Source organism: Nothoprocta perdicaria, unplaced genomic scaffold, assembly GCF_003342845.1.
Source record: "Nothoprocta perdicaria isolate Ctin4 unplaced genomic scaffold, notPer1 scaffold_109, whole genome shotgun sequence".
In the NCBI taxonomy this organism is placed as follows: Eukaryota; Metazoa; Chordata; class Aves; order Tinamiformes; family Tinamidae; genus Nothoprocta; species Nothoprocta perdicaria.
In genome coordinates this window covers 2,302,866-2,326,963 of record NW_020454194.1, presented here as the reverse complement: position 1 = coordinate 2,326,963, position 24,098 = coordinate 2,302,866, and the positions used below count along the sequence as shown (strand labels likewise).

The 24,098-nt window shown below is 36.1% G+C and overlaps 1 protein-coding gene across 1 annotated transcript in view; it reads right to left on the bottom strand.

Moving 5' to 3' along the window:
* The window catches only part of ANOS1 (anosmin 1), a 119,870-nt gene that overhangs the window by 29,415 nt on the left and 66,357 nt on the right, over window positions 1-24,098 (bottom strand). Inside the window, exons 4-7 of the mRNA XM_026047175.1 lie at window positions 21,709-21,931; window positions 16,199-16,383; window positions 11,289-11,418; window positions 1,706-1,908 (exon numbers count right to left, since the gene is read on the bottom strand). Of these exons, the coding sequence (XP_025902960.1) occupies window positions 1,706-1,908; window positions 11,289-11,418; window positions 16,199-16,383; window positions 21,709-21,931 (741 nt within the window). The remainder of the gene's footprint in view (window positions 1-1,705; window positions 1,909-11,288; window positions 11,419-16,198; window positions 16,384-21,708; window positions 21,932-24,098) is intronic.

Sequence of the window (24,098 nt, the reverse complement as noted above, 5' to 3'; positions counted from 1 at the left end):
GGTAAAAAATAGATTAAAAAAAAAAAAAAAAAACTTTTCAATGACCATTCATTCTTTGCACTTCTTAAAGCTTTCAGTTTTTAGACCAAAGAGTTACTATAATATTCGAATTATTAGAAGTAGCACTAGGAATATCCTATGGGAGTAACCTGATGCTCCTTGGTGCTGCTGTACATTTTCATGAAATGGTGCAGGAGAAAAATACTGCGTGGCAGAAGAGATATTTTAAGAATCTGCCTCTTCTCTAAAACGTCTATTTCCATCTTCTGGATTTCCCTGCATTTAAGGCCAGACTTGCTCACAAAGGCTCAACTATCATATAATGGATTTGTTATAACATATTTGGATGTGACGTACAACCCACACCTCGCACCAGCACAATACTAAGAATCCATTTCAGTTTTACAGCTTTCTATATTTTTTGATTTAAAGGTCAGCTTATGGAAAGAAAGCTTTGTATTTTTAGGCTTTAGCCTCCACCAGGATGATATCCAGCCAACAGTAGCTTTCCTAGAAAAGATAATCTTTTCTACCTAACACAATGCGATTTTACTCCTATCTTACCAAAGCAATTTAAAACAATACAATCAGAATCAACTTTCTTTTCCATATGTATTTTCATATATATTTATCAACTATATTTTAAATAAGTATTTAGCTAAAGTAAAAGTAAAGAACCAAGTTATTTTAGTTCCTGAAATGGCTCTAAATTATTTACATTTTCTAGCAAATTTTCTTTTCCTTTTTCCCCAGCACAGAGCTGGTGGTGGTGGCTATGAAGCCTCCTGACCTGATCCCTCATGAGTTTGCATAAGAAGGGGAGTTTGGGACACTTCCTTGCTGGTAGCTCTTTTATTTTTGATATGCAATTGATGAGATTGGAATATAACCTTCATTGCTTTCATTTCTCTCAGAGTAATAACCTTCTATAACCCTCTGGCTACCATTCACCACAATGGAAGAGGTTTACTAGATCCGAAAAAACAGTGCTAACGTAGACATAGGATTGAATTTGCTCAATGGTACTCAGAATTAAATCCATTCAGAATTAAATCCAGTTCATTATTTGTGATAAAAAAAAAAAAAAAATCTGTTAATTGCTTTAAAAAGAAACAAGAAAAAAAAAAGGGGGCTTGAGAATATCATATCAAATAGTTTTCCAAATAACACCCATCAAAAAACTGACAAAGACTTGCTGCTACAGAAATGTTTCAGATCTTTGCTACAGTAGATTTTCTAAGTGTTTCATTTTCTTGGAACTACGTAAATTGTGATTATTTAATTATTACTCTGTACTACTCAGTAGTGCTTAAGATCAGTCCCTACTATTATTATGCATATGACAAGGATAATGTGATCCATGGCATGTGGCTTTCTAAATAAAATAACTGTATCTTTTAGAAACATTAGTAAAATAACCTTCAGTTTAGAGAACAAAAACATTTCATTTTCTTTCTTCTCTCCTGCATTTTTAATGAGTTTTGTCTGTATTTTAAGGGAGATCTATTTATCCCTCCAATTTCAATCAAATACGAGACTGTGTATCAGCACTGAGATATCAACACCGTCTATAAAGTCAGTTATCTTAAAATTTAGAACAATTACTTTTGCACATGTTGAAATTACCGCAACTTATGGCATTTTTTTATGCTTGAATTTTTTTTTGAAAATTCCAACATTAATACTTTGTTATTTTCTTTCTTACCCCATCAGTAATCTTCCTTCTCTTTTTTTTAGCTGGAATCACATATTTGCTATATGTCCAGCTCCAGAAGACTTTGTAATGGTGCACTGGGATATCAGGCTCTTCCGGAAGATCCCAAGTAATCATTACATTCACACTTCCATCACTGTTTGCAGTGATATTGGCAATTCTGATATTAGATGGGGCTGGCGGAGCAGATGGATCTAGAATTTAAAACAAACCAACAAAAGATGCTAATGTAAAGATCACTTTCAGTAAAGTAAAGATCATCTTCRTCTTATATATTTACCAGTCAAACACCAGTTGGATTAAACAAACTCAATATACTTCAGAAAATTTATGCAAAAAAACACCTTAATATGTCTTTCTGTAAATTCCAGAAGCTCAAGCTTTTCTAAAATAAAAATTATGTGTTTTTATTTATGAGTGTGATTATTCTGCAAATGTTGTTGGTAACTGCATACGTATTAAAAAGTTTTATTATAACGTACTAGACTATTGGTTTTACTTCTGCCACTCACTCCTTTGCATAAATGATGATGTGAGCAAAAAGGTCATGTTCTATATGTGGGCCTATATATCACTCGAGTCAAACACGGAAAACTTTGTATATTTTTTTCAGCATTGCCAGAGATTCTCAGATGATAAAATTTTCTCCAGTTGTCTTGGTGCTGATACAGGAATGCTCTAAGATGCTCCAAATGTGAAGTCTACACTCCAAAGCTTTGCTATTTAAGAGTCTTAAGAATACATCCAAATGTCTCCCTGTCTTTCCTCTGGTAAAAACAATCTTCTTAGCATTTAAGTTTAGTAATCTCTGAACAAAAAACGACTAATAGCTTCTCCTCTTTATTTTTTTAGAAACTATTCCAGATGGCTCCACACACGGTGTTTGCTGTATAGTGTCTTACACATGGTAAGGAATATTTAGGACATGGTTTTGGCCTGAGCACTCCATTGAGTAGAAGGACACCTGATAACCAATGTTTCCAATACTGAGCCTTTGTCCTCCTTGTGGGCTTAGTATTTATGCTCTTAGTCATGTGAACCCACAGGAATTTTGCCACTGAGCTTTTGAAGACTGAATTTGCTTTTACGTAGCTCCTACTTGTCATCAGGATTCTTCATCTAATCATAATAGATGTTACTATCAAAAGTGAATGTGGCTATATATTTACTTCACTATTTATTGAAAGAAGTAGACATCAGAAAGCTTGTACTTTTAAATGTCGGGGATAGCCAAACATTCGTGAAAAATATATAATAAAAATTCAGAAGAAAAAAGTAAACAGTATAACTCAAAAAATGCTTAGAAGTTTATCATGTAGAGCAAATTAAATACATAGTAATGAAATTAAGCTATGAAATTGTGGTTAATAAAAATAATGTGATTATTTTCACATAATTTTTTAGCTAAATGAGCTGCCACTTATTGCCAGAAATAAAACTGGAGGTGCGCTAAGGGGGCACCAGGCATCCATTTGCCGCATGGTTCACCTGAATCTTTTTAGAATTGTAAATGAGGTGTTAAATGAACTTTCCAGGCATACTAATTTCATCAGATAATCCATATGACAAATAGTCTCATTGAAAAATTCCATGACTTAGTCCATACAGACTGACACATTCACAATTAATAAAGACAGCATTTCCTTTAGAGATCAGCAGATGTGAAATAATGGGTTATTTGTGTTATTTAGCAGGAGTTTTAGTCAACTAACAATGGATGCTCCTGTTTCTGCACACACACCWATTTAGTTAAATAGTAATAGAAGCTCCCATTTCCTGATGTGCCATTTAACCAAACTTTTGGCCATAAAAATTACAAAGCATATTTGAGTTCATCAATTTGGGAAAGTCAATTTACCTTTTGCAGTAATGAGAATTCCTTACTTCTTTTATTTGTTCCTATCTTTTTTATCATCTTCGTCTTGCAAAACAGTTTCTTATTGTTTTCTTTTTGTTTGTTTGGGAAAAACACCATTCTTACATTTATTTCCTTAACTGTGAAATACCCCAAAACTCCATCTTACACATATTAAAAAGTATTTTAATTGAAATGGATAAATATAAGTGACATTCTTCTGTAATTYATTTTGTACTAATGACTTGGATATTTGTCTAATGCAATGCATTATGGATTTCCATTACTTAATAAAGTAACTGTAGACATTAAATGACATTTAAAGGCAATAAATACAATCCTAATCATGATGCATAAATCAAAATCCTTATTAAGCATTAATCTTCACTGCTTTAAAATGTTAGTTATGTTTTTATGTTACAGCACAACATTACAACAATAAAACATTCATACTCTGAAGAGCAACATGATCGTATTACCTGTAGGTGAATTATTTAGATTATCTCCCAGATGGACTGGGAGATCATATCATATATCTCATATATATCATCATATATTATTTATACCTAAGATTTGGATTAGAATTAAAATGTTGTGGAGAATGTCAGATATACAAGCAATGTGCACAAACAATTCTAAGGGTAAAATATATTTGTTTCCTTTCTGTATCTATTTAAAAATGTGAAGGTCTTAAAAAATTCTTAAAGATAAAAGAAACAGCAATTCTGGGCAAAATCTGTTGAATGTTTTAAAATATTTTAAAATTCCATTCACTACCTTCTCATATGTCATATGGTCAAATTACCAAATACCATTTTTTCCTCAAAATCCCTTTTCAAGTGAGATATATCTTCTCTTCCTGACCCACATAAGTGCACAATAATGTGTAATTTTCCCAGCATTTGACCAAAATTAAGCGTTTATATAACTTACAGAATTTCTTTCAGCCCATTTTTTTCCCCAGTGACATAGCAGAAATAAAAACAAGAATTATATGCAAGCTGAAGCCAATGGATAATTTCTTCTGACTTCTATAGCTCCAGGATTTTACCCTGCACTTTTGTAATTGTGCAGGTCACTTTATTAGCAGCATTTCTTCTATGTTCACTAGAAGTAGACAATCCAGGCAGCATATAGTGTGCTTATCAAGATTTAAAAGAAAAATGATTCATCTTTCTCCTTTTTCACAGGAGAATGTAAATTTCATTGAGTAACTGTTAGTTAAGGAAAGAAAGAATATCCACTTAAAGAAAATATACATGTGAAATAATACAGGAGCAGCAACAGTAGAACCATTTTTTTAACTGCCCCTTTTCTTCTAAGTCTCTCTTTTGCAAGCTTGATAAATGTCATCCACAAAAGCACCTCTCAACAGGAGGAAGAGTGGTGGGAGTAGCAGAAAGCAGAAAGATAGGAATTCTGCAGTTGATAGACACAAAAAGGGGAAACACTTGAAAGTAGCATATTTTCTAGAAGGGCTTAAAAATGTAGTAGGCTAAGATCAGAGAAGATAAAGATCTAGAAGGAAGATGGCAGGATGTGAACAAAAATTAATTTAACAGTTTTGTGTATAATCATAAGATCAAATGATTGTGGGCAAACAAGAGTAAAATATTGTCTGAAATTTGAATATTGAGTATTAGCTGAATAAGAAGCCACTTATTTTATAACAGCTGAAGATCTATTCCATACTATTTGAAAATGAAGTATTGCAATATTGATAATTCATTTATCTTTACCTACAAATTTCCATGACACTCATTGATATTACAACTGGCAAAACTATCACTTTGTGACCTATGGAAACAGGAATATTCTTGCATTCTTTAATCCAAAAAGATTTCATTTCACCAGCAAAAGAAATGGGTGAGAAGAAAGAGCAGTGGGTCAAAGATATTATGATCTCTGAATAGAGATAGATAGATAGATAGATAGATAGATGGATAGATAGATAGATAGATAGATAGATAGATAGATAGATAGATAGATAGATAGATAGATATAAAAAGATATGACACCAAACTCATGCTTAAATACAAACACAGAATTACATAACTGTCAATAGCCTTAACAATATGTTCCGCTGTAATGCGTTCCTGCCAGCTGGCAGATAATAGATGCTGATTTTTTCTGAACTTTTTAAGCCTAATTGTTGCATAATTGAATGAAAAGTCGTGCTTCTACAAGGTGCTCTGTTATGATTATCCTTACGCAAACAGGAAAAGCAGAACAAAACTTATTTGCTGAAATACTTCAAGGTCTAAACTATTTGGTACTGGATTTTGAGCTTCTACAAATATACGATATTTCTTAATGATAAAGCTAAACTGCCAATCTGCTGACTACAAAGGCAATGACCATTCTGTAGTTGCTCCTCTTATCTCTGTTATACCTTTGACTGCCCACACGTGTAATTTGGATATGTGAACATCTGCCAGTTTTTCAAATTTAAAGTTGAAATTTTATTTACATAAGTACATCTGAATGTGAAATCAAATCCTTTGGTTTACAGAAAGGCTGATRATAATTGAAGCTTTTCTTTTGTAATTTGTACTAAAGTTCAAGCAAAAAAAAAGTCACCACATATACCAGAAATTGGTATAGACAATTGTCCTCAAATCTAAAAAATAATCTAGTCTCAGCAGTCTGACAAGTAAAACACTTCTCACTGAACGATAGCTCAAGGCTGAGGCTRCTGTTCCAGCACATGGAGTAAATCTTGCCTTTATCTGCATTCTATCTGAGTATAACCAAAGGACTTAAATTCTTGTGTTGCTGGCTACCCAGGCATCATAAACAAAACTCTGCCTCCATTCCACAAAAGGGAGGATCCTTGCTGCTAATAAAAGACAAAATTTAAAAATATCACGATTACTGTTTCGAAATGCACGAAATGCATGTTTCCCATGCTCAGATATTTAAAAATAGACAGCCATATTTTGCAAAATTATTTCATTTACTAAGATCTGGAAGTGCTTTGCAACCTTGCTTGCAAAACAGCATGGGCAAGCTACATACAAGAATCACATCATATACTTCTCAAATGCATCTGCATTGGTTTTAAATGTGACAACCATAATGAATACAACAAATGATTTGAAATATATGTCATAGAAGGAAATAAGAGCATTGAAGTCCCATCCTAAGCAGTAAAAGTGACAGCAAGACTCCAGCTTAAACCCTTTTTAAAAGGCTTTCTTTTTTTTTAATTTAGTTCAAGTGGATCACTCATTGCTATCTGTTAAACATTATACCTCACAACTCTAAAAATCTGCTGAAGCTGCACTACAGACAAGTTTCCAACTAGTAAGCTGTTACAAGGCATAAGCAGGAGGACTGTCTTCGCCCGCTGGAAATGGCACACATAAACCAGCTGTGCAATGGTATAAAAAAATCATTGGTCCCAAAGGAGCGACAGAGGGAATTTTATTGTTGGGAGTGGGTGTCTGTTCTGGTTTTACTAGCACTCAGTAACGTATGCATGAAATCACATCCAGCATGGTACTTATGGGCTGTGAAAAAAATGTCGTCTGCTTCCCTTGGCTTGACAATTTATACTCTGTAGGCTAGTGACTGCCTTCAAGTCTTCAATCTGAAGATAGAAACCTTCAGCCAAAGAGAAAGGATCTGATAGCTTGGCTCACTGTATCAATTCTATAGCCTCTTTTTGTCTGGGTAAATGGCATAATATCTAATAATGGTCGTGTAAAATAATATATTTCATGGAGATGCTTAATGTTGATCCCTCTAGTTAGCTGCATACTATGTTATTGAGAGTTTACTCTCATCCAACACTATATAAAAGCTAGAGAAAGTAGTCTAAAAACTCTTATTCAAATGCAGTTAATTACAAGCTGTATTAGTGCTGAGCAGCATCTGACCAGTTGAGAAAAACTAGCCAGAGACCACTTAATGTGAGAAAGGCAAAGGCAGATTTTCTTTGAAAGGAACTTTGTTCCTACATCTTGAAGGAACAGTTCTCCCTTCCTTCCAGCGTAAAATGAAGCAGCTTGGAGAAAAATAATCACCATATGAAAAGGTAAAATATATATACCTTTTGGGAACAGGAATAGGCATCTGCTAGGCATTTTGTTATCTTTRTTGCAAATTGTTGCTGTTTACTCAATTGAGGAAAAAAAGCAAAGGAAGCATATTCAAAAATTGAAAAGTAAAGTGGAAATCACAGTCAAAATACAAAAAAACTATTTGAATTGAATATTCAATTTGAAAAAAAAAAAAGAAAAAATCAAGTTTAGCTTTCTGCATCAATTTCAAAATTCATGAGTAGAGTTCTACATTTATGAAAGGACCCATTCTTCCAGGCATAGTTTTTACTCCATCTTCCAGATACTCTGCTCCAAAAAAAGAGTCAAATTTTGACATTTCRGGATGGTATTTTGGAAAAATGAGAGATCACTTCATTCCTTGTGAAAGGCCAGGCCAGACAAACACTTTCAAATCCTTCATTTATCTTTTAAAAATAAATAAAACTGCATAAACATATGGTTTATCCACGCTAACCCCCTGAATATTTCATAAATTATTTATATCAGAAATGTCATTTTGATTATTATTTACACATTAACTCCATAAAYGAACACAAGGCAGTGTAAAATAGCTAATAAACCTTAACTTCATGTTTACAGCACAGAAATATCAACAGCTGCAATAGATAAAAACTCAAAACAAGAAGATGAAGAATGATGTAGTGTCATTATCGCTACAATGCTCTTTCGTCTTGTTTTAGCTTAATCTCACAGTCATATAAAAAAAAAGATAAATTTGGATAATACGAGCTTAATTTAGWACTCAAAGAGTTCATGTAAATTATATACTTCAGAATATATAATGCTATTTTAAATAAAACATAATCTTATTTTTCTGTCTTATGAATCATATTTCTCCATTTGAAAAAGAAACAAAATATTATAAACAGTATACATGTAACAGGCAAAAAGCATCTCTAGTTATGGCACCAATGTTTTTGAATGTTCTTAATAACAGCTTAAAATGTTTAGTGACAGATATTCTGTGGTGCCGTACTGCTCCCTAGATTCAGATCATATATCACAGTTATCCTGCAAGAAAAAAATAAATACAAATCATTTTATACATTATAACTTAAGAGCAATCGGTGAAAGTTCAGCATATTGTGTGAGAAATTCTCTTAGAAACTGCTGTTGTGTTCCAAGATCAGAAAGATTTCTTTTTGAAGAAAACTTCTGTTAAGTCTGACTAATATAGTAATCTTCTCTTGGTCTTGGCTCAGCAAGAGGAATAGCAACAGTACAAGAACTGATGTGAATTTCTGTCCACACTTCACACAAATGTGCCACAGACAGCCAGCAGACTTCCAAAGGTGGTGTGCCAAAGTCTGTTTTCCTTTCCAAACTAGAGGTTAAATGTGCCTGTAGGAGCTCAGCAGGAGCCAGTAGACGCTGGCACTCAAGGAGCTGCACATAGTGATCATCTGATCAGCAGCTTCTTGCCTCTCTGCCAGCCAGGAGCCTCCACTTCCCACTAAGCTCCAAAGGAGTAATAAAAATATCTGTATGACACTGTAACTAACACCACTGTGTGTACCTACTCAGGGAGTAAGAGACACTTGCTTGAAGCATCTCGGCATCACTACTGACAGTCACCACCTGGCAGCTTCCTTATTTGAGCTACCTAACAATCCCTCACACTTCTGGCCACTGACAACAACAAAGCCCCTCAAATTGTCAAACGATTCGCCAACTGCAAGGATTCAGGCAACGAAGCTGAGAGCTAACTGAGCTCCTTGCTGTTTGCTTGGCAACTCACAATTCTTTGTCAAGGCTGTAGTTTAGATTGGAAAATTCTCACTGTGAGGGTCAGAGTAACCTTTTGAACAGTGCCAGTTATTTATTTTTTACTGTTATAAAAGATCCTTGTTATTTTGGCTTATTCCCTAAGAACACACCGAGGTACTACTGGCTCCTGCTGTCCTTATCACAGAGTCCTAAAAGCACTTTCCACCCACCAGGCAGCTGGGAGCAGCACTCGAGGGGAGCAAGTGCTTTGAGTAGTAGCTGCMGGGACCACAGAAAACCCTGGTACCTAACATGTAATCACTTCAAACCCACAAGCTCCTGAAACACAGATCCCTGCCAGTTAGGAGACATATTCTAAAGATATGTTCCTATACACTAGTCCTACCATTACACTGTTCCCTAGCACAAGACATCCGCTTTTGACTATGGTCAGGCAATTAGCTATACAGACCTTCCGTTTGACCAGCAAAACTCTTAAATTCTACTAAGGTAGGTACACTGAAGTATATACTCCTGTCCCTAGCCTGAAAACCCTGCCTAAAACTGCCAAGCTCAAGCCAAAACCTCAGTGTTATCATGATATACTTTTATGTAATTGTTATTATTACTAAYTCCAAACAGAATGGCTGGTAACTCAAAAAACAACAACAAMAAAAAAAACCTTAAATATATTCTGAGGTTCGGGAAAAGTTGGTGCCACTTTCAGCAACACAATGCTATCTGCTACTGTTCAATTCATGCAAAAAGCAGAGAGAAAGTTACTGCTTCCTGCTGAGTGCCTGTAGTAAGCTCAACATATCCTGAAGGTACTGTATCTTCAATGTGACCAAAACAGCATGTTGCCTAAGTACAATAAATTCTGAAAAGACTTCTTTGATACCTTAAAAGGTTTGTGGTAACAACTATAATAGGATGCTAATGAATGTTTCCAGCAGTCTGGTTGTAGCACCAAAAGCTGTGCATCTGAACACATACTGAACATATTCAGTAGGCAATTAAACCACACCAGCAGAAGCACCTGCACACCCACATAACTGCATCTATAGTGTATTTTTTCCAGGATTGAATATGACCAAACAAGCTACAAACTAGCATGACAACTCAGCATGACTACTGCCTATACTACAAGATAGCTGTGCCAGCAAAAAGAGAGAAAGTGTGCATTGTAAAAAKGTAAAGATTCTGTCACTGCCAGAACAAAGAAATCTATCTATTAGAGACTCTGCCTGCATTAATAAACAGTGCCAGGCCATATTCTTCGGCATTAAAGTCAACTAGTCAGCATGATTTGGCTATGCTCCTATAATTAGCTTTATTATTGGGTGGCCACATAGAGACTGTTGGGGATGATTCTTAGCCTCCACTAATTCCTACATTATGTCTGAGAGTCAACTGGGAATACTGTAGCTAGCTTCTATCAAGTGTGTCAAAGACAAGTCCAACCACTTGAMAGAAATAGTGATCCACTTCGTGTTCCCACTCCCCCCATGACTCTCAGTACCATTTGCAAATTTATTTTAGCACCAGAATATATCTCTTGTGAAACTAAACACAGCCACAACAATTCCTATGTCACAGGATTCTCACAACATGTGTTGAAAGCTCTCACATTTGCTATGTCATGTTGTCAGAACTTCAATTCTGATGTCAATGGTGCTGAAAAAGTTTTAAACATTTAAAAAGAAAAGTTCAAAAAGTTCAAAAAGAAGTCCATTCATGAGACTCTTCTTTTTAATAATGGTATCTTCAAGAGAATGGTATCTTTAAGCYTTGTGTCCTGCCTGCAAATTAATCCCACACTATTCCTAAACCTGACAGCAGAACTACCTCTCAAAAATGCAACTGCTGAAGACCTTCTGCCCCTAAATAAGCAGACCAGGTTGCATTCCACATGAGTGACCTAAAGGTGGGAACAAGCACCAACCTTTGGAGGAGCGGAAGTGCTTGCTGGGCGCCGTAAAGCCTCTCGTCCCATGCACGTTCACAGCTGCCACCCGGAACTGGTACCACCGGCTCGCCCTGATGTCCGACAGATGAAGCCGCTCGTCTGTAGTCTGTTGGGGAAAATGTCATGCTTATTCTCAGGATCTGGCCTGGTTACTTGTGCCATCTCCCACGCAAGGCTGTTTAGTCATACTGAGAGGTCGAGGATTCATTTAATTACATATGCAGAAGCCAATTAAGTGTAGGCAAGGTAGATACCTCAAGGGAGGCAGTGAGGAGGAGGGGGCGGCCTCTTTTCAGTGGTGGCCAGCAATAGGACTACAGGAAACGGCCACAAGCTGAGGCACCAAAAGTTCCACAGGAACTTGAGAAAACACTTTTTGACAGTGWGGGTGCCAGAGCCCTGGAACAGGCTGCCCAGGGAGGTTGTGGAGTTTCCTTCTTCATCTTCCAAAACCTCCTGGATGCAGCCCTGTGCCACATGCTGTAGGTGAACCTGCATGTGCAGGGAGGTTGGACTAGATGACCTCTGAGGTCCCTTCCAACCTTAAGCATTCTAGGATTCTAGGATTCTATGTAACTATATTGCCCTACTCTGWCTGTCAATCTGAACTGCAATGTCTTTGCAGTTGTGAAGAAAAACATGTAACCAACAAATGTTACAGTGCATCACAGGTCTCTATTGGACTTCAAATTTAACTTGGAAAAGCAGCCTTTAGAAAACTACTGAGGTGTTAAATTCACAAATCATTTTTTCCAACAGCACAACCATTACCACTCCATAGTGCCCAGCTGATCAGGTGCTGCCTCAAGTAAGAGAACTCACTTCTATGCATTTTGAAAAAAGAAAGTCAGGGCTCCAAAGAGGCTTCACAAAATGCAGCATTGCGAGAAGCTGCCTYTTCTGGTTCATAGGAAATAGTAACCCTCAGGTAGTGAATGTGAGCTCTCTTCAGATCTTTAGTACCTATGTCAAWGTTACATTCATAGCTTTAACAACTCTTCTGTACAGCAGCCTTTTCTCAAATCTCAGGAGACATCTTCCACTCCAGCAACACTCACTCAGACTGCCAGTGTCTTAAGTTCAATTTTCAGCTTCCTTGGTAGTACTTTAAGCACAGAAATACAGAATTAGGATAGATGCACTCTGAACCCTTTCAGTACTTTATGCTCTCTCGTTCTCAGCTTTTCTCTACCATTTTCCCCTTTATCTTCTATATATGGCTCTCCTGCACTGTTTCTTATTTTTTTATAAGGTACGAACACCAGGACTGAWTATAGCCTTCTGGAAGCAGCCAAATCACTGTCAAATACAGAAGGAACAATATCAAGAATCAGTTTTAGTACAACTCCCCAAAAATTTATTCATTTGTTGTTGRTTCTGTATTTACAATTATTTTTCAATTATCTAGTATTCAGATTATTTTAGCTGTGATATTGACTGGATTAACACTATTATTTAATCAATATAACAAATTAATCTAATTAAAATGCCTTGTGTATATCCAGATATATTTTACAAACAAAACTGATCATCATAACTGACCAAACAYGCAATCTCTTCAAAAAAAGTGGTGACAAGCTCTGCTTTCCCTAACTTCAATCACCATCCACATATTGCATTCAGTATTACTTGCGGTGATCCCAAGTACTTGCCAAAGTACAATTTCTGCTCACTGCTGTTTTCAATTTCTGTAAGAAACTAGAAGCTGATGAGCAAAGTAAGACAGAAAGAACTTCACGGAGGTGTTCTAGCTACCCAGCAGTGACATTTTCAGAGCACAATTTGTAGATAGTATCCTGTATTTAAGCTCTTCATATGGCAACATGAAAAATATAGGGAAACTAAGATACCTGATGTACGTGTATATGTAAAAGAATGCCTTTCATGCACCAGAGACCACATTCTTGCTGGTATGTTGTGTGGAGTTTGAGACCTCACATACTGCTGCTCCTCACATTCCTTCCCCACTCAGAATTCCATTTTTCTCTTTTTAGCCTAAGGTGGCAGTTCCAACACCTTCACAGTATGCCTCTTCTTCTTTAGTTAGCTTAGTTAGCTTAAGGGTAAGTTGAATTTTTAAAGTTCATTTCAGTTAGTTCTCACTGTTTCTCACTACCTAACTACTTACCTTCAATTCTTTTGATCAAAATATTATAACAAGCAAGTCTTCAGACAAAAACACTTGACAATGTGTCTATCTTTAGCATCATCCCAAAATTCAGTGAGATCAAGGCCCCATGAACTTTCACAGGGCTACAGCTTTATATAATGACTGAGTCAAGAGCAGTATGGAATCATTATATGAGACTTGAAAACATATTAGCAAATTCACTCATGGTAAGACCTCATGCAATGAAAAACAGAAATTTTGTTTTTTGTKTTTTTTTTTTTAAATTAAATCCTTTAAAATATAGTTCTTCAAAACTATAGCCCCATTTCTTCTTGAATAATGAATAAAAAGAAAATTTTGGATGAGGAACTCTGACAAAATGTGAATTCTTTCATAAGAAGATGAAAACAACAACCTTGTATAATTGCACTGAATATGGATATAGGCATACAGAAATTCATACCCTTGCCGGCAGTGTTCTTGATCACATCTGCTCTGTACATGCACTGTAGCTTAAGTTACAAGCAGAGTAATGAAAGAGCCGGCACCATCTCTCCTGTTCTGTGATAWCCCAGAAGTTCTCAGCTGAACGACTGAACTTTTTCCAGTTCTCATACATCCGTGTCTTGGAAGCATACGTGTAAAATTCTCCACTATATAGAATAAGGAAAGCTTACAGGCTGTGCACATAGTTACTTTAGTCAAATTGAACATCCATCCTTACTGCTGCTATTGCAAAATAAACTGTCATCTGCACACTCCTCTGTAGAGACAAATTCTTATCTACCATCACTCCTCAAGAGTGTCCAGMCTGACTGTCCCATAGGGTGTGCGACGTTCGCAAGGGCAGTCAGGCAGCTTGTTCTGAACTGACATCTCCAGTGGGGACTATCACACAATCAAACATGTATCTGTTGTGATGCAGAAGGGACAGGGAGGTTCTCAGAAAGATGCCAGCTGGAGCAGGCTTCTCCTGCCATAGTGATTAAAGCAGCCTCTTCTGCTTGCATGTGACAGACCGACCCTCAGGAAAGGTAGCTGTCAGGATTCTTGTCATTCTTGTATGGAAACTATTTCTAGAAACATTTCTCCTGCAGACCCCCTGCAAGAAGGTATATGCTGTACATCTGCATATGCTGTGTATAAAGTGTAGTCTACATACAGTGTAGTCCACACTTCCAGAAACGTGCATGAGTTCTGTTTGTGGGATGAGAGCAGARCAGCTTTGTGCTCCTTTGCTCTGCATCATCCAACTAGAATAGTTGTGCATCTGTGGTCTAGCACATGTATATGGCACAATCACAGCAAGGAAAAAAAACAGATTTGGCATATTATTTTCTACTTGTTATTCTAGTAGCTGTGGCAGGAGTTTTTTTGATGAATATGGAGAACATATAGATTAAAACCTGTATTTCAGCTGACGGTGACTAGAAGTCACTGCAACTTGATTAGGTTTGAATGGGTGCACTTGTCCCTAGGCTTGCACAAGTTTGCTTTCATGAGGGCTCTACTACTCACGACATTTTCTGGGCAAGATTCTAACATAGTGACAGTCCCCTGTAATGCCAAATTACAGTGTTGAGTGCTCTGTTTCACAAGCCTAACATTATTTTAAGATAGCTTCTTTCTGCCCAATCTGAACCAAGCATGAACACAATTTGTCACAGAATCTGAACTCTTCCCTGTGTTTTGTGGATGGTTCTACTTATCCTACCCAACATTTTTTTTTCCCTAGCTGTAATGACATTTTGCAGATCTTTTCAAAATCAACGTTTTGCTTTTCTTGTCAGCAGGGATGAGGGTGAAACAGTTAAGATAAACGACTGGAACTCTGCCATCCAGGTGGACTGTCATCATGTTAAAAAACAGATTGAAACTGGGAAGGAACTAAGTGAAAATTTATGCTCTGTTGGCTGCTTCTCATTAAGAAGCATTTGCTCATGAATCTTACATTTTCAGCCTGCATTGCACTGAGTGATAAGAGCATGACATCACGGGCTTTTCTAAATTAGGAGGGCAACATCTGAAAAAGCTACCTTACAAACAATAAAGGTCTTGGTATTTTTTTCTCCTTTTTTTAATTCTTAAAATTAAATGGCCCTTTCATCAATTTTCTTATCTTTTTGATAAGACCCAATACATGCCTTGGAAGCTATGCATGAGTCCCATTGACTTCAAAAGGTTTGTGTCACTCAAGTGCTTCCTTTAATAGAGGAACTCTGTACTAAATCCCTGTTCCCTGTATCTAATTCTACATTTTTCAAGATCAACATGGCTTTTAGAAAGCCTTTCTTTTGAATTCCCATCTTAATATATCTCATATGTATGTGCTTACAAGAAAGTATCACTCTTTAGAGTTATTTACATCACGTATCCACTAGAGAGTCCTATAGATATATATCCATAACACTTAGCTCATTTTGAAAAAAAACAAATCTCTGAATATTCTTATTTTGGGGCAGAAGAAAGAAGAAATATTTACTTCTTTCTCATATATTCATACTAACTCTTTTTTTCTAATACTGTTGTTTTCTGTAATATCAAAAGCATTTCCCACTTCTATAGCTAAAAAAAAAAGAAAATATTGAAGCTCATTTCTACTAGATCAGTCTTGAAAAAAACTCATGGAACACAGGAGTAAGACCTGTGAGATATGGATTCTAGTTGTGTYTGTCATTACTTATAGAGAAGTCTTATGTTCTAACTCTCCTCTGAAGGGGACCTTCAGGTCATTGTTTGGAAGCTCACGACCCTTATCTTTTTACAAAAAACTGACCTGTGCCACAGTTTGCCAGTTAGTAGCATCGTCCTCACTAGGATGGATCCCTTGATTCCATCTCCTCTGAACAACATAGATCACAGGCTCAATGGAAATATTGAATTTTGAAGACCACTTCACCTCCAGGTCTCCAGACTGAAGTTCTATGAATTTTAATTCTTTCCGGGGTTTCAGTGGGACACCTGCAATAGGAACACGAAAAAAAAATCTGAATAATTTACAAAACAAGATGAAGCCATATGGAGACAGAGGAAAAGGAAAAAAAAGGAAAAAGGGAGAAAGGGAAAAGGGGGAAAAGGAAAAAGAAAAAAAAGGAAAAAAGGAAAAAAGAAAATGGAAAAAAGCAAAAAGCAAAAAGCAAAAAGCAAAAAGGAAAAAGGAAAAAGGAAAAGGGAAAAGGGAAAAGGGAAAAGGGAAAAGGGAAAAGGGAAAAGGCTGGTCAATCAGAAGAAAAGAGAGGGTAAATGAGTGGGATGATTATGGAAATGTTCACAGATGACAATCTCTATCAATAAAAAGTTCGTTGTAAAAATAATATCTTCAGAATGATTCCTTCACCTTACTTAAAAACTCAAGCAACATATCTGAATCTGAAACTTCTAAAGTAAAAGTTATCCAATCAAGAATAGTTTCCAAACATGCTTTGATTATGTGGACTCTAACTGACCCCAAGACACATCTCTATCTGTGTAATTCAGATATTCATCTAATTTATGATTAACATAACCAATGATGGGAGTACAGATTTACTTAAGAACTTGTTCCACTGCTTCTCTATCCTTACCATTGAAAACCTTTCCCTATTGCTTACCTCAATCTATTTTGCTGCATCTGGAAGTCAATACTATCCCCTATGGTCATGGGTCCTTCACCTCTGAAGCAGCCTTTTCTATAATTGAAGACTGTTACCATGTCTCTCAGTTCTTTCTTCTACAGTTTAATAATATCAGCACACTTCATTTTCCTTTTAAGTCAGAGACTCGGAGTATTCTTTAAATTCTCCTGTGGAAATTTTCCTGCTAGTCCACAGCCCTTCTCCAGGGGCATGCCTAAAACTAGACATACACTCCAGCTGAACTCCTTTGTGTTGACTACAACAGCAGGATTATTTCACATATGTTACAGGATTCTAATATAATGTATGTTGTTTGTCTTCTCCACAGCCGTATGATATTGACTCACATGCATCTATGTTGTATGAGCTGCCAATTTCCATTCTTCCCTAAAGATCTAGGAAAGGTAATACCAAATCATCTTCCATTATATCAAATGTGCATTTCAGAGACAAAGATGTCTTTCTGAAAGTTCACAGTAATCCCTCAGGGCTGTATTGAAGGACAGTTATTTCTGTTGCTTCTACTTCTAACAACATCATCTTTTTAAAAAGTTTTCTAGGTTGGAGAGAAATTCTTTAAATTTGGCATCTTTTCATTAAATCAGCAAATCAAGTATTACATACATTTCTAACATTAGATATTAGGTAGACATTAGARACAGATATTTAATTGTGCAGCATTTTGTAACTTTTAGTATATGCCATATATAAAATTATGTTGACATATCTCTCTCTTTATCAGATTATCATGCACATTTTAAGTCTTTTGTCACTTCAGTGTGGCTCTACATGAGTTAAACTGCATGCATTGGTGCCATAAATTGTAATTTAAATGCTTCTGCATAGTCTATCACAGTTGACTGCAGTACAGCTATTTCCTTAGATCAACAAATTGCTTTCACATTTTACAAGATTTTCTCCTAAATCTGGTTATAAAATTAGCTGCAAGTAAATAAAAATCAATACTGCAGCTGTTGAAACAAATCTAAAATCAACCCAAGGAAAATCCAGTGCTTAAATCTTGTTACCACATCAGTTTAAATTCTGGATATCATTCAATGCCCAGCATTCTTAATCTAATGAGCCTCACTGATCATGTCAGTTCAAAATTTATACAATTGAAAATCCTTCTTTAATTATGATGTACAATAAGCCTACAATCTGTATGTTAAGAAAACTTCCATCTGCTTTGCATTAGAGGCAGTTGGATTCACTTGATTGCAAGTAACTCAGCCTCTCTGGTGTTATGTAATTGTGTGCAGATGCATCTCAACAGCAACTAAGGCGCAGCRCAAGTGCATTTTAGAATACTTTTGTAGAACAAGCACCATCAATTTCATATCCAGATGTGTGGATCCAATCACTCTTCAATGTGCTTTTCATTACATAAATGGTCAGTCCTTTCATCATGGTTGRACAAATTAGTCCTCTGAAGTCAGCAGTGTTTAAGTGAAAAATTCAAATCACTTTTAAACAACGCACGCTTCTCTGCAAAAATGCATGCATGTTGGCTCATCATAAGGACATGTAGGGAGCAATCCCAGAAACTCAAGGAGTTTTCATGGAAGGATTTCAGACAGTATAGGATATTAGTCAGACAGTTTGAACAGTAAAGGGCATCCATGTGATAATAAAGACAGTTTATTTAAAGACTGTTCAAAAACTCAGAGATGTACAACTTAGAAACTGCAAAAACTGCATTTTAACACACAAAAAAATGCATTTTTTTTCTTTTAGTATAAAATGAATTAAATAAAAATCTTTGGATGACCATTTTAGCTCTAGGGATCCTATTATGCCATTACCATACCATCATACGCTTAAATGCCACAACCTTCTCTTTACTATATTTTACTTCTTGACCAGATCTGCTTTATGGATTGCTCCCYAAACCACTTCAGACAAAATGGCTAGGTAGTATGAAGCCTAAAGCTTTATTAAAAAGGGGTTCTGGATACTTCACTCAAGTAGGAGTATCATCGCATCAGAGATTCCACTAACTTTTGAATAGGAAAGCGGTGATGGGTAATTTCTTCAACAATCACCACCTGAATGTGGAAAAAGATATGTGTCCAAGTCCTTAGGGGCAGTGTATACACATCAGACAAAGTGAACCTCATCATTCATTTTGCATCACTTTCTTYTCCTCCTTTTTTTTTCTGATTTTGTTTTTTGTTCTGTTTTAATTCTAAGCAGGGATATGCTCCATTTCCATCCATAAAGTATCAAATTCACTTTAGGCACTTACTGTTACTTCTAACATCATTATGTCAGGTTATTTGCCTCTGAGGAAAAAAAAAATAAAAAGAGGTAGATCATGTGAAAAGGACAGTTATTTGTCAAAGTCCTTTACAATTTGAGACAATGTAAAGCAGATGGATGAGGCAGATGACAAGTGCAGGAGAGAACATCTTATACTTCCAGCAAAGGGAAAAGTCTGAAGACTATGTAATTGATTAGTAATACTCCTTGACAAACTCCTTGACAAAAAATAAAAAGACACAAAGAATTTGAAGATTAAACCAAGTGCAAGTCAAGAAGCAATTAAGATAAGAAGTACAGTTAATCCAGTATTGGATTGGTGCAAGTTTACTCACATTAATATACTTTCAGGACTGGGCTTTAACAGCCATTACTAGAGGGCATATACATTTATATCAGATGGGCATTTTGTATCTGCTGATTTAACTTGAACCTCCAGAGCTACATCAAAGATGAAACTACCACAACTTATGCAGACTCTTAGATTCAATCTGAGTTCATTTTCTAGCTGTGAGTGCTGTCACAATGATAAGAGGAAGTACTAAAGTTATTCAGTAGATCTTCCTCGTGCTTGCCGAGTTTGCTCTTCCTTAGTTTCAGGAAGGTCATTTACCCCTGGAGGAAATGAAAAGTAAGTCTGCTCAGCTTCCACTTGTCCTTTCTTGCAGAAGGACAGGTTGAAGAGGCTATTTAGCTGAATTCATCAGCTATGAAGACTGCATTCATTCTACCCTTCCTCTGCAACACATACATGCTTTTATAAGCAAGCACCTCCTGAAGACAGAGATGTCAGATGTCAGATGATAAGATGTCAGAACAAGAGGTTAGCTATATTACTATGTCATTAGTCTGAACAAATAATGGATTTGTCTGTATACAGTTATACAATGTGCCATATCTTGTACACATTTGCCCCTCTTCTCTGTAGCTCTTCTTAGTTTTATATATATATATATATATATATATATATATATCCTTTCTGCAGATGTTATATTTGCAGGAATGCAGAATCTTGTTTCATAACTGTGGCATGGACCCTGACCGTGTAAATAATTACCCATGCAATAAGAATGCTGAATTTATCTCTCTGAACATTTTTTCTCAAGGAGAGAACAGAAATAACTCTATAATCAATCTTAATAATCTTCAGTTTAACAGGCAGTATGGATGATAAGAGTACAAATATCTTAAAAGTTTCAAAGGGATTAAGTCTGAAGTCCCCTGGAACAAATGGATTTCTTTTCTATGTTGGGAATATGGACCACAGTACTGCCTGATCATCTTAGTTTCAAAATAGACCAGCTGTTTACTGTTATCAAAGGTACACTTGAACAAAATCATGATAGACTGTTTTGTTTCAACTGTTATCATCAGCTTTATATCCTCAGTTGAGGACAATACTTCTGACCACTCAAACATATTAATCCCCAGTGATTCTAAGGCTGCAAATAACAGGAGCTTCCCAGATTGAACTAAGTCTAGATTCAGACCTAAGACTGAAGCTGAGATCACCATTCTGCTGATTAGGCTCTGAAGAGAGAGACCATGCTCTCAGAGGTATAGCTGACTAGTATTTATTTTTCATAACTAAAAACCTTGAAATGATTTCTAACTAAACATTCCAACTCCCCTGAATAAGAAAATGCCTTTTACATATGGTAATTATTCTGTGTTAGAAGCACATTTTCAGAATATTCCCATGTACCAATTTGTTTAAATGCTAACAAATTAAAATCTGCCCTTTTTCTAAGCACAAATCATTCCTTAAGAAACAATGCATGGCTGATGGATGGCAATGAAAGGGGTTTTTTTTTTTTTAATGGAATTTGAGGATTCAAATCAAAGCAAAAAAAAATCTTTTGAGAAAGCCATGATGCCTTAGAATTTAAGTAGTTAAGTAATATATCTGTGGATATATGTGGATATAAAACCATTTTTCCTTATTTTGATTTTGGGTCGTTAAGAACACCAATTCCAAATATACTGCATTCTTTGGATCTCTAAGGGGATTATCTTCAAGATACTGTTTCGTAGTCCTACCTACTTGACTCATAATCATAAAGTTTATTTGTGATTAATATAACATGTATCATTTATCTTTAAATGCTTTCCTGGAATTTCACTTAAACTGAAAAGTTTGTTCTTCTTAAGAAGATTCACAACAGCCACATGTCTATGTTCCACAGATTTCTAGACAGGGACTTCATAAGTGAAAAAAAGAAACAGTTTTCAGCAGTTCAGGCTACATTTTTCTTTATCTTTCTATGCCCAGATATATCCTTAAAGTCTTCTCTTTCTTCATCTCATCATACATACAAAATTCTATGAAATGAAAAACCTGGTTTTCCAGGAGACTTTTTTATAGTCTGAAGATGTTAGACCAGTATGAGTATCTATTAATAATCTCTACCTTTGTACAGATTTTTTGGAACTTGGCATGTATGTCCACATCCATTGGAACAGCATTTCTTCACTCCAGAACATTCACTATCAGCTTCACAGCTTTCAACACAGGCAGCTGCAAAACCACTGGCCTTCTCAGGTGCTGGGCAATCCCCTTGCTTCACAGACAGGACGTACTTAAGGAATTCACAGCTAGTTAGGCATTCATAATTCTTCTTGGGAAAAAGAGGCTAAAGGGGAAACAAAAGAATTGTACAAAGTTTTCAGCAGGAAAAGAAAAAAAAAAGTTGAACATTTTCCAAGACCTCCTAAAGTAAAATTCAGATTTTCAGCTTTCGCAAGACTATCCCTGAAGTATTCAGGTCACTTTTAAACAAGCATTCCAAGCACAGAATGATGAATTCTCTCAAGTAAGACCACCATCTTTTATGGAATAAGGTTCTTTATATTTGCCAGCTTTCTCTTGTTTTCCTCACATTGCCTGGCTACAAAGTTGCTCAACAACAGATTAAAAACATTCCCAACACAAAGGGGAAACAATGGTCAGACAGTCCTTTTTTTGGACTACCCCACATTCCTCCCTTTTTCCTCATGACACTTTACCCACAATATCTGATGTAATGCCATTCTAGATAAACGAGCTAAGTCTTGCCTCATTATCCTGTTTGAACTGCATAGACAGGATTTAGCAGCATCTAAGCTGCTAAAGATGCTAAGCATCTAAGCATCTAAGTTCTTGCCAATGTTTTTGCCAATTCTTTATGGAACTGGAACATATTTCTGATAAAATGATTGATAGAAAATGAAATGCAAATTAAAATAGGAATTAAATATATTGTTTCAAGGCCAAAGTAAATACTACTTCTCTGAGAAATTAGGTCCTAGAGGGACTACTTTAAAGCATAGATATTTTAAAGCGTATGTGTAGTACTCATGCTCATGCGTAGCAAGTTTCACAACGTTCATTTAAAGCTATGTGAAAAAATAATAGYATCTAAGACACAAAGGAGAACACTGGAGAGAGGAGAGAGACACTGAGGAGAACAGGAATTTCATCTGTTTTAGCCGATACTCTATGTTGCTGCAAAAAAAAAGGCAAAAGAAATTCTCTCAAAATAATTGGTGCTTTTGTAAYCTATGTAACTTGGATTATCTGTAACTTTTCATTCTATTTTAGGAGAATCAAAAACTCTCCTCTCTGAAGAATCTGATTTATAGATATCTAAGCCTACACAGGATTCTAACCTACCTCCATCTAAGTATTCCTACAGCTTCTGCAAGTTTACAGTTTTCTTCCATATTCAAATGYTTTACTTTCTCATTTATAGTATTCTCATATTTTGGCAAAATGACAGAGATTGTTGACCTCTTTTGCTGGTCCTGAGTACATCCACATTGAGCTTATACTGCAAAGTCAGTGGCCCAGCAGTGCAGAGGTTACTTCTCCCACCTTTTCCTTCAACAGCTCAACATTTTTGAACCAGACTCCAAAGGATGCAGCTGGGTGGCCCAATCTAAAGGCTACTCGTGCCAATATGGGCAGTCCTGCTTCCTCTCCTACTGACCTCACCATCCCCAGATGTAAACACCAGCTGTTCCCTCATAGGSCCTTACCCCCTTGCTTGTCAGCCAGACAAGCAGCTAAGCTGCAGGAAACCAKCCCTAAAGAAAAAAGTCTGCTAAATTTCAGTAACTTCAAATAATAAATAGAGATAAGCAACAGTGCTGGTSCAAGGGAGAGGATGGGAATGAGGCACAGAGGCTGGGGGTGGCATTTGATACACATTTTAAGCAGCAGGTGGATGTGAGCAAGTCTTAGCTAAGTAACAAAACCAAATTAACTTACCATGCATAGATCTCTTGCATTAACTAAATGAAAATCTGTGTCTCTTTCATTTAGTGGCAGAACTGGAACCACAATTTTCTGCTACATGTTATTCAGATATAATCTCCCTTTCTTTTCTTTACATGTAATGTTCCTTTACCTTTAGCAGACTGATTCAGTAGATAAGAAATTAYTTCCAAAGCAGGAGCAATGAAAAATCTGAAACTAAATTATTGCTTCCAATTTTTTTTTTTAAGGGAGAACTACCAAATTTTAATTCAAATAATATTGAGCATAGATGAGTTTAAGAAGAATGGCCCCTTGCGTGCTTGCATATGTGTGTGTGCATACGCATGTGTGTGAAGCTAATTTCAAATCCTAAAACATCACAAATTTGCAGCTACTTAATTAAAAACTTTACAGCTCCCTGAGGCATAATACATCCTCAAGGCTTCTCTCCCTCACCCTATTTCACAGCTCATTTTTCAGTTAGCTGCTAAATGTGATGCTCTTTGAAGTTCTAAATTTAGCTTCAACCACAAAACACTAATCAAAGAGGGATGCTCACTGTT